Below are 12,102 nucleotides of genomic sequence, written 5' to 3'. Positions count from 1 at the left end.
ACAAGATTACTACATGTAAGTACATTATTTACCTTCAGAGGTGAATGTATCAAACCAGTTGCCACAATAAAGGTTTTTGGTTGTTTTGCACTCTTCAAACAATAGCATGGTCTTTTTTTATTGTCATAGCTACTGTAAATTGGACAGTGCAGGTAGATTAAGAAGAATTTAAGCTTTTTGCCCATATAAGACATGTCTATGTCCTGGGAAATGTTCTTGTTACTTTCAACGTCATGCTAATCACATTAGCGCATGTTAGCTCAACCGTCCCGGTATAGGGACACCGATTCCGTAGAGATTAACTGACTTGCAAAGTTAAATAAAGGTTAACAAAAATAAACGAACACAGTGGCCTCCATCATTCTTAAATGGAAGAAGTTTTGAAACACCAAGACTTTTCCTAGAGCTGGCCGCCCGGCCAAATTGAGCAATCGGGGGAGAAGGGCCTTGGTCAGGGAGGTGACCAAGAACCTGATGGTTACTCTGACTGAGCTCTAGAGTTCCTCTGTAGAGATGGGAGAACCTTCCAGAAGGATAACCATCTCTGCAGCACTCCACCAATCACGCCTTTATGGTAGAGTGGCCAGAAGGAAGCCACTCCCCAGTAAAAGGCACATGACAGCTCGCTTGGAGTTTGCCAAAAGACACCTAAAGACTGATGTTTAAGAACCAATCCTAAAAGTAATGTTGAACTTTTTGTATCTTTATTTCTTGGTATATGAGTACTCTTTAAAATAATTGATAATAAACCAAGGAGAATATAAACCAAGGCTGGGTAGTTATGTCTAACCTTCAATTTTCATGACGATTTTGCTAGATTAGCTGGATCATTTAAAGCAATAGCTATTTGACAAAATTTCTGAGGCTTCATAAAATGTTGTATTTAGAAATGTTAGGTTGAGTAATGGATAGCCGATCCTGTCAATCTCATCAGCGATTTCCAGGTTGACTAAACGACTGTCGATGTATCGTTCGAAACAGCACAACAGTGGCCATCCATTACCTGAGAATATAGTCGATTTTCAGTTGGATATTTTTGTGGGGGGAAAAAATTATACTTGGAAAGTAGTATACATGATTTGGGTTTATTAGAAGAAATGTCATTTTGGTGTTTGAATGGCAATTTCACGCAGAAAATATTCACTTTCGTTAACGACTCCCTTTCATCGCGAACTGTCTCCAGTAGCTAGCCTGCCAGCTAGCCGACTGCCGTGCACAGCTGTTTGCTTATGGAGAAAATTGGACAAAGCTTTCGGATGCGGGGCTCTTGTGGTGAACTGAATGTTTAATTTGCCTGTTAGTACGATTAACTAAGTCAAGTAGTTAGCAAGCTAACTAGAGAAAAAAAGATTACTAGTTAACTAGAAGAGGGTGTGTGGATCGAAGCAAACTGGCGAAAGTGCACCAGGATCCGAAGAAATTCCTGATGCCAGTGATGGCAAACGAGCCGATCATTTTGAACGTCTATGATATGGTAAGTTGTGTGTAGGTAAAGGTATAATTTTCATTAACCGCATACGGTACATTTAAGAACACACTTACCAGAATACACTAACTCGCAGCTATTACTAACTCGGTAACGTTATTTAATTGGCGAGCTAAGTTGGCTATAAAGTGAGCTAGCTCTCCAGCTAGCTAACAAGATTCGTGTCTGAAACTGAGGATGTATGGAGCATTGGAAGATCCCCGAACTATGGCTGCTGTATGGCTATGGAAATGTTAACCCCCAAACTAACGGTTTAGTTAGGCTGCCAGCCAGGATCAGGATGTTTGTCCCTGGGCATCTGTTTTGTTAATTTGTCTAAATCAAAATTTGCCGTCGGTTGGAAACCAGATTTTGGACTCAACGTCTTCCAAATTAGTTTACTAACGTTACTATGAGTGACCAAAATGTTTAAAAAGTATATTTATGTACTTTACTACTTTTATATATATAATTACCTGTCTGATTGAAAACACATGTATACAAATGACAGACATTGAATAATGTATCATGAAGTTGGCTTGTTATCCTGTGAATGAACAATTTAAGTTGAATGTCCATATTAGGAGCTGTGCGAGATGAGTGTGTTTCTCTACAAATCTGCTGCTGACTGACCCTGATTAGCCTAGGCCCTGTTAAGCAGACTATGGGTAAAACATTACCCACAGTGTAGCAACAAAAAAAGTATTTGAATTTGAGGTCTACCCCAATGTGGTCCGGTGTTTAAATGTATTAAGCCACAACATTCTAATAGCTGTAGTTGTCTGTTTGATTTCATGACAGGAATATGTAAATACAGTTCAATACTGTCTAAACGATACCAAATTATTATTAGTAAAATATTTGCCCAGTAATTCTCTTGAAAACGGTCTGTCAGAAGGTTGATGTGAATGATCTTTACACCTCACAATGCTCATCCTTAAGCAATTGAATCGGGACTTGGTTATTATAGTATCTCCTGTTTTAAGGAGCAGACTACTATTGGAAGAGTGCAGAGGTCTTCAGAACAATAAAGTAATTAATAAATAAAAAAAGCTCCTTGTCACAATATGTCAATGACCAATGCTTTTGGAGTGTCACCTCTTTCCTTCCAGTCTAACTCAATAGCTCCCGTGTTCTAGGTTCCATAGCTCTGGTTTGCTGGAAAGGTTGTATTTCAGACTTCACCAGTCCTGTTTAACCTTTCAGCTGACCCAAAGTACTGGACACTCAGTTTGCCTGTCAAACTTATCCAAGCATGGTGCTTGTTAGATTGGTAAATTGCATTCTGGCTTGAGTATCATAGCTGTGGATGACAACCAAGTGGAAAAGATGTAGGCTATTAATGGGTGTTTTGGAACTTTAATAATTTATGTTTGCTGGTGTTTGTGTCTTGTTTCAATGGTGGATTTATGTTGCTGTGTGACATTTCTTGTTAACCTTGTCTCTCAGTCTTGATGTCTGCACATTGACTCAAGTGAATGGATTTACCATGCTTTTAAAATAGGCTGACTGAATGCGGTGTTTTAGATGGCTGCTGCTTGACACCACCTGTCCTGTTGTTGATGAGATGTAAACTGACACTGAATGAGTTTGGTACAGGACTGTCTAAGTGGCCAAGTTAGTCTTGTATGCATAGGCTGGTTCAGCTTTTCCTACAGTTTTATAGTTGTACAGTATTTGCATTAAATGTCCTCTGATCTATTTAGAGGATCTTTTAGTGTTGATTCCCTTTTGTATGATAGCCTATATCACTCACTTGCACTAACAGTAATGGGCTTTATGGCTATAGTTTAAAGATTAGGTTCACCACATTGAAACGTAGCCTAAAGGGCTCTATTCAATCTTTATCACTGAATTTAAATGTAATTTCCGATTTAGCTGACATCTGCAGCATTTACTGTGAGTACAGTCTCCCCTAACGTGGGAACTTTGCCTCTATATTTTAATCATGCTGTAAAGCTGAATGTCTGTGTTACGGATTGAATAGAACCCCAAATATTTTCTCTTCAAATTGGACATGTAAAAAAAGACTGAGCCTTTTCATATTTGGCTTTGCTTGTGTTTGCCACAAGGTACAGGCTCCATAAGTTATTAGCTCTATTTTATTGGATCTTGCTCATAGAGGCTGCTGATGGAATGCCTGTCTTTGTGAGTGCACATTGTCAGCACTGCCAGGGGTGAGGCCTACAAATCTGTCATGCTAGCCACAGAAGGCATGGTAAGAGGTCTTCTCTCTCCCGCATGGTTGGCCATTAGCCATCTCTGGACAGTGACAGCATCTCTTCTTTCACATGACTGGCCAATGTCCATGACTGGACATTGTCATACCTCCTCCAAACACAGTCGCCTAGCCAGCTGAGGGGATGACCATTATGTTGGACCAAAATTCTACTGTCCGTTCTTCTGATTGGTTTTCAGTTTATTAAGCCTCCTTTTTCATTCACTATTTGCCAATTAAAGATCTGTAGCCTACTTGAGCATCTTGTATACCCATCCTGCTGTATCCACATTCCACACCCTTTATTAGCTCATTGACATTGGCCTGACTGAACCTTGGACACAGCAAATGTGGTAACCTTAGTGGGGGTAGGTAGCCTGCGGACATCTAATGGTATTGATTTCACTTGCTCAGTAAAAGCATGTGTCCAGCTGAGCTAGCCTTGTTAGTACTCAGTAGTAGCCTACCTCATTATGAGTTTCTTGGAACTCACCGGATTCAAAATGTTCCACCATTGTGAGGCTCCTTCCGCTATGAGGCAGACATACAATAGGAGCAAGTCGAGAAAATCACAAAGGTAATTTGGATAGATTTTATTTTTTTGGGGTGGGCGAGTTGAGGTAGGTTGTGATTATCATGAGCTCATTTAGACCTGATTTTATATAGGCTATTGCCATATAGCCTGTTGGTTTATTTTGTGATCTGGAAGGAGAAGCGAAAAGGCAATGTTATTTAGGAGCTGTGACAGAAATTTTTAAGCTAACGAGCCAACATAAAGTTCAGGAGAATCCCAGATGTGATTCAGTGTTGAAACCAAGAGTTCTCTTAAAGTAGGCTGTAATAAAGCCATCTCCAGCAGATGATAGCCACCCTAATCTCAGAAGGAAAATCTTGCTTAATTTGTTCAGCTGCATGATTTACTTCTGGGTCTATACGTGTTAGAAATTGAAGGTTCCGGCGGTTGGGAAGTCTCCACCGTCACAAAAGGAAACTCGGCCTTCGACCCAATCCTGATACGTCCATATAAACAGTGACCCATTCAGTTTCGGCAGATTCTTCGGTCTATATGCAGAATCTGCCCACGGGAGATTTATTGCCACCTTAACCCAACATCCTATGGGAAATAAGTGCACTCTCAAAGCAACAAACCCCTCTGTCCTTCAATCAAATAACAGTGGCGGTACATGTACGTTTAGGAAATGAACAGGAGAGACCTCAACCTACATTCTCACATCAAGCCAGTGTCTGGATGCCTGATGCCTCTCCTCCCTTGTGATTCATCTCACCCCACTCTATCCATATTGCCTTTCCCTTTCACAGAGAAACCAAGCCAGGGAGGTATATCTCAATCAGATCTGGGGAAAGCCCAGGGCTTGTTTGACTAGGAGCAGCATCCCAGCATGTCAGCTGTTAAATATTTGCAGATTGGGGTTGTTGTGCTCTCCTTTCTCTGCTTTAGATCTATCTGACAGGAGTCTCATTGCTCCTGCAGGCTCCCATCAGGTGGAAAGCAGCAGCACAGGGGAAAAAAGGGCTTTTCATGTGTCCTGAGGGGGATGAGCTCCTACATCCTAGTCCTAATGGAATCAGGCTCTGTTTTTCCTTCAATGGCTGCTGCAGAAATGAGCCTTCATTGAGGGGAATCTGTCTTTCCTTTGTCTCATTGATGCTTTTTAATTCATGCATGCATTGTAAGCATACGTTACATTATCCATGGACTATGGATGACACATTTTCATAATCAAGAGAAATTGCATTGCTACTGAGCATTAAGTAGCTCTCTCGCAGCTTTAGTCTGGTGTTTTTCTTCCCTCCCCTCTTACAGTTTTCACACAGATCATTTCATGACCAACACAATACTGAGAGGTTGTTGTTGTGTGACTCAGACTGATGGTTAAGACACTGATGCTGTTTTAAGATAGGCTCGCTCGATGATTCATTCATTGACTCCCCCAATTAGTGTACAGTGGTTGATCAAATAAAGAGCGATGAAACTCCAGTGCATATAATTTCTCCTGCATAACTGGATTTCCCTTGGAGAGCTGAGTGTTTTTGCAACCTTGGTTAATTAGGAAATTATACTGTGCGCCACCTGTTCGTGGTGATACCATTTGCCTTGTCAAGATGAACTGGTATTAGGATTAGCCGAGGAGAGAGCATTCACACGGCCCATTTTTTGCATTGCAGTGTCTCAAAGAATTCTGGAAACGTGTTCAAATCACATGCCGGATACTCACAGGGGTTGTCTGGCTGCTATCCTGAGGCTGATATGGGTTGACTTGGGATCTTTTTTCCCCCATTAGCCAGCCATCATGTATTGAATACAAAAAGTCAAATAGGCTTGCGATTTGTTTTTGCTAGGAAATCTCCCTGCCTGCTTAATGATAGCGGCTTCAGCCAGACTAGTTTATTCAGCGTTGGGAGTCTGAGGACCTTTCCCCTGGATAGACAGAGCTCTCCAGCTCCACTTAGAATCACATTAGAACAGTGCCAGACAGGCCTGCTCATAATCACAGAGCTGGGAGGCCAACCTCTCTCTGCACTTTGAAGGATGCCTTTAATAAGCTTTAAAGTAATTGGGGTCAGAGGGATTCAAAGCTGAGGAGGAGAAGGTGTTAGTGTAGTGTGTACGCCCTCAGCTGTAGTAACCGCTTCTGTTTTGCGTTTTTCCCTTCTAGGTGTTGCTGCATATGAAAGCGTCTGTGCTATTTTAGTCTATTGGCAATGCTATGGTCTGTACTTGGAAGTCTGAGTGATACAATTATAGCCATCTAATGTTTTTTCCCCCCCCAAAGTATTCCTGTAAAGAGATGACTGTGCCCACGTACATTGACTCTGTACCGGTACCCCCTGTATATAGCCTCGCTACTGTTATTTTATTGCTGCTCTTTAATTATTATCATTTCTTTTTTTGCTCTTAACTGTATTGTTGGTAAAGGGCTTGAAAGTAATACAAATAAATGTATTTCACCTTTATTTAACCATGTAGGCTAGTTGAGAACAAGTTCTCATTTACAACTGCGACCTGGCCAAGATAAATCAAAGCAGTGCGACAAAAACAACAACAGAGTTACACATGGGATAAACAAACGTATAGTCAATAACACAATAGAAAAATGTATATACAGTGTGTGCAAATGTAGAAAGGCAATAAATAGGCCATAGTGGTGAAATAATTACAATTTAGCATTACAACTGGGGTGATAGATGTGGAGATGATGATGTGCAAGTAGAGATACTAGGGTGCAAAAGAGCAAAAAAATAACTATGGAGATGAGGTAGTTGGGTGGGCTATTTACAGATGGGCTGTGTACAAGTGCAGTGATCGGTAAGCTGCTCTGACAGCTGATGCTTATAGTTATAGTGAGGGAGATGTAAGTCTCCAGCTTCAGTGACTTTTGCAATTCGTTCCAGTCATTGGCAGCAGAGAACTGGAAGGAAAGCAGGTGGTGGCTTTGGGGATGACCAGAGAAATATACCTGATGGTGCGCGTGCTACAGGTGGGTGTTGCTGTGGTGACCAGTGAGCTGAGATAAGGCATATACCTAGTAGAGGTCGACCGATTATGATTTTTCAACGCCGATACCGATTTATTGGAGGACCAAAAAAAGCCGAAACCAATTAATCGGCCGATTTTATTTAAAAAAAATTATATTTATTTATTTATTTGTAATAATGACAATTACAACAATACTGAATGAACACTTATTTTAACTTAATATAATACATCAATAAAATCAATTTAGCCTCAAATAAATAATGATCAATTTGGTTTAAATACGGCAAAAACTAAGTGTTGGAGTAGAAAGTAAAAGTGCAATGTGCCATGTAAAAAAGCTAACATTTAAGTTCCTTGCTCAGAACATGAGAACATATGAAAGCTGGTGGTTCCTTTTAACATGAGTCTTCAATATTTCCAGGTAAGAAGTTTTAGGTTGTAGTTATTATAGAACTATTTCTCTCTATACCATTTGTATTTCATATACCTTTGACTATTGGATGTTCGTATAGGCACTTTAGTATTGCCAGTGTAACAGTATAGCTTCCCTCCCTCTTCTCGCTCCTACCTGGGCAGCCACCCTCGAAGCAGCGTTACCCATGCAGAGCAAAAAAAAATCTGGTTCTACTGCTTGTATCAGTTACCTGATGTGGAATAGAGTTCTATGTAGTACTGTGCGCCTCCCATAGTCTGTCCTGGACTTAGGGACTGTGAAGAGACCTCTGGTGGCATGTCTTGTTGGGTATGCATGGGTGTCCGACAGCTCGGTACTTTCAGCTTGTCAACACCTCTTACGAAAACAAGTAGTGATGAAGTCAATCTTTCTTCCACTTTGAGCCAGGAGAGATTGACGTACATGTTGTTAGCGCTCCCTGTACTTTTAAGGGCCAGTCGTGCTGCCCTGTTCTGAGCCAATTGCAATTTTCCTTAGTCCCTCTGTGGCACCTGACCACACTACAAGACAGAACTGCTAAAGGGGGCGGAATTGCAATCTACTGTAGAGAGAGCCTGCAGAGTTCTGTCATACTATCCAGGTCTATGCCCAAACAGTTCAAGCTTCTACTTTTAAAGATCCATCTCTCCAGAAATAAGTCCCTCACTGTTGCCGCTTGTTATAGACCCCCCTCAGCTCCCAGCTGTGCCCTGGACACCATATGTGAATTGATTTCCCCCCCCATCTATCGTCAGAGTTCGTACTGCTAGGTGACCTAAATTGCGATATGCTTAACACCCTGGCCGTCCTACAATCTAAGCTAGATGCCCTCAATTTCACACAAATGATCAAAGAACCTACCAGGTACAACTTCAAATCTGTAAACATGGGCACCCTCATAGATATCATCCTGACCAACTTTCCCTTTAAATACACCTCTGCTGTTTTCAACCAGGACCTCAGCGATCACTGCCTCATTGCCTGCGTCCTTTATGGGTCCGCGGTCAAACGACCACCCCTCATCACTGTCAAACGCTCCCTAAAGCACTTCTACGAGCAGGCCGTTCTAATCGACCTGGCCCGGGTATCCTGTAAGGATATTGACCTCATCCCGTCAGTAGAGGATGCCTGGTTGTTCTTTAAAAGTGCTTTTCTCACCATCTTAAATAAGCATGCCCCATTCAAAAAAATGGAGAACTAAGAACAGATATAGCCCTTGGTTCACTCCAGACTTGACTGCCCTTGATCAGCACACAAACATCCTGCGGCGTACTGCATTAGCATCGAATAGTCCCCGCAATATGCAACTTTTCAGGGAAATCAGGAACCAATATACGCAGTCAGTTAGGAAAGCAAAGACTAGCTTTTTCAAACAGAAATTTGCATCCTGCAGCACAAATTCCCAAAAGTTTTGGGACACTGTAAAATCCATGGAGAATAAGAGTACCTCCTCCCAGCTGCCCACTGCACTGAGACTAGGAAACACTGTCACCACTGATAAATCTACGATAATCGAGAATCTCAATAAGCATTTCTCTAAGGCTAGCCATGCTTTCCACCTGGCTACCCCAACCCCGGCCAACAGCTCTGCACCCCCCGCAACTACCCCAAGCCCCCCCCCACACACCCCCGCTTCTCCGTCACCCAAATCCAGATAGCTGATGTTCGGAAAGAGCTGCAAAATCTGGATCCCTACAAATCAGCTGGGCTAGACAATCTGGACCCTCTCTTCCAAAAATGATCCGCCGCCATTCTTGCAACCCCTATTACTAGTCTGTTCAACCTCTCTTTCGTATCGTCTGAGATTCCTAAAGATTGGAACTCGGCCGCGGTCATACCCCTCTTCAAAGGGGGAGACACTCTAGACCCAAACTGTTACAGACCTACGGTTGAAGTTTACATACACCTTAGCCATATACATTTAAACTCAGTTTTTCACAATTTCTGACATTTAATCCTAGTAAAAATTAGGAATGTGATATTCAGAATAATAGTAAAGAGAATGATTTATTTAAGTTTTATTTCTTTCATCACATTCCCAGTGGGTCAGAAGTTTACATACACTCAATTAGTCTTTGGTAGCATTGCCTTTTAAATTGTTGAACTGGGGTCAAATGTTTTGGGTAGCCTTCCACAAGCTTCCCACAATAAGTTGGGTGTATTTTGGCCCATTCCTCCTGACAGAGCTGGTGTAACTGAGTCAGGTTTGTAGGCCTCCTTGCTCGCACACGCTTTTTCAGTTCTGCCCACAAATGTTCTATGGGATTGAGGTCAGGGCTTTGATGGCCACTCCAATACCGTGACTTTGTTGTCCTTAAGCCATTTTGCCACAATCTTGGAAGTATGTCCATTTGGAAGATCCATTTGCAACCACGCTTTAACTTCCTGACTGATGTCTTGAGATGTTGCTTCAATATATCCACATAATTTTACATCCTCATGATGCCATCTATTTTGTGAAGTGCACCAGTCTCTCCTGCAGCAAAGCACCCCCACAACATGATGCTGCCACCCTCGTGCTTCACGGTTCGGATAGTGTTCTTCGGCTTACAAGCCTCCCCCTTTTTCCTCCAAACATAACGATGGTCATTATGGCCAAACAGTTCTATTTTTGTTTCATCAGACCAGAGGACATTTCTCCAAGAAGTACGATCTTTGTCCCCATGTGCAGTTGCAAACCGTAGTCTGGCTTTTTTATGGCGGTTTTGGAGCAGTGGCTTCTTCCTTGCTGAGCGGCCTTTCAGGTTATGTCGATATAGGACTCGTTTTACTGTGGATATAGATATGTTTGCACCTGTTTCCTCCAACATCTTCACAAGGTTCTTTGCTGTTGTTCTGGGATCGATTTGCACTTTTTCGCACCAAAATACATACATCTCTAGGAGACAGAACGCATCTCCTTCCTGAGCAGTATGACTGCTGCGTTTTCCCATGATGTCAAGCAAAGAGGCACTGAGTTTGAAGGTAGGCCTTGAAATACATCCACAGATACACCTCCAATTGACTCAGGCTAATGTACATCATTTATCAGAAGCTTCTAAAGCCATGAAATCATTTTTTGGAATTTTCCAAGTTATTTAAAGGCACAGTCAACTTAGTGTATGTAAACTTCTGATCCACTGGAATTGTGATACAGTGAATTATAAGTTAACTAATCTGTCTGTAAACAATTGTTGGAAAAATGACTTGTGTCGTGCACAAAGTAGACGTCCTAACCGATTTGCCAAATTCTAGAGTTTGTTAACAAGAAATTTGTGGAGTGGTTGAAAAAACGAGTTTTAATGACTCCAACCTATGTGTATGTAAACTTCCGACTTCAACTGTATATCCATCCTGCCCTGCCTTTCTAAAGTCTTTGAAAGCCAAGTGAACAAACAGATCACTGACCATTTCGAATCCCACTGTATCTTCTCCGCTATGCAATCTGGTTTCCGAGCTGGTCACGGGTACTCCTCAGCCACGCTTAAGGTGCTAAACGATATCATAACCGCCATCGATAAATGAAAGTACTGTGCAGCCGTCTTCATCGACCTGACCAAGGCTTTCGACTCTGTCAATCACTGTATTCTTATTGGCAGACTCAACAGCCTTGGTTTCTCTAGTGACAGCCTCGCCTGGTTCACAAACTACTTCTCAGTTAGAGTTCAGTGTGTCAAATCGGAGGGCCTGTTGTCCGGACCTCTGGCAGTCTCTATGGGGGTGCCACAGGGTTAAATTCCCGGGCCCACTCTCTTCTCTGTATATATCAATGATGTCGCTCTTGCTGCTGGTGTTTCTTTGATCCACCTATACGCAGATGACACCATTCTGTATACATCTGGCCCTTCTTTGGACACTGTGTTATCCAACCTCCAAACTAGCTTCAATGCCATATAACACTCCTTCCGTGGCCTCCAACTGCTCTTATATGCTTGTAAAACTAAATGCATGCTCTTCAACCGATCGCTGCCCGCACCCACCCGCCTGACTAGCATCACTACTCTGGACGGTTCTGACTTAGAATATGTGAACAACTACAAATACCTAGGTGTCTGGTTAGACTGTAAACTCTCCTTCCAGACTCACATTAAGCATCTCCAATCCAAAGTTAAATCTAGAATCGGCTTCCTATTTCGCAACAAAGCCTCCTTCACTCATGCTGCCAAGTTTACCCTCGTAAAACTGACTATCCTACCGATCCTTGACTTGGACTTCCAACACTCTACTCCGCAAATTGGATGTTGTCTATCACAGTGCCATCTGTTTTGTCACCAAAGCCCCATATACTACCCACCACTGCGACCTATATGCTCTTGTTGGCTGGTCCTCGCTACATATTTGACGCCAAACCCACTGGCTCTAGGTCATCTACAAGTCTTTGCTAGGTATAGCTCCGCCTTATCTCAGCTCACTGGTTACCATTGCAACACCCACCCGTAGCACGCGCTCCAGCAGGTATATTTCACTGGTCATCCCCAAAGCCAACTCCACCTTTGGCCGTCTTTCCT

General features: G+C 42.3%; 1 protein-coding gene across 2 annotated transcripts in view; it reads left to right on the top strand.

Annotated features, from left to right (window-relative positions):
* The first annotated feature begins 678 nt into the window (after nucleotides 1–678).
* The window catches only part of desi2 (desumoylating isopeptidase 2), a 56,765-nt gene continuing 45,341 nt past the window's right edge, over nucleotides 679–12,102 (top strand). The window contains exon 1 of one of the 2 annotated variants that reach the window (XM_038975247.1): nucleotides 679–1,474. In XM_038975247.1, coding sequence (XP_038831175.1) covers nucleotides 1,427–1,474 — 48 coding nt within the window. In that variant the 5' untranslated portion in view covers nucleotides 679–1,426. The remainder of the gene's footprint in view (nucleotides 1,475–12,102) is intronic. The other variant, XM_038975246.1, reaches the window with a different exon arrangement.

Source organism: Salvelinus namaycush, chromosome 35 (assembly GCF_016432855.1).
Source record: "Salvelinus namaycush isolate Seneca chromosome 35, SaNama_1.0, whole genome shotgun sequence".
Lineage (NCBI taxonomy): Eukaryota > Metazoa > Chordata > Actinopteri > Salmoniformes > Salmonidae > Salvelinus > Salvelinus namaycush.
Note: the sequence above shows the minus strand (reverse complement) of the source record. Positions and strands in the feature narration are given on the sequence as shown.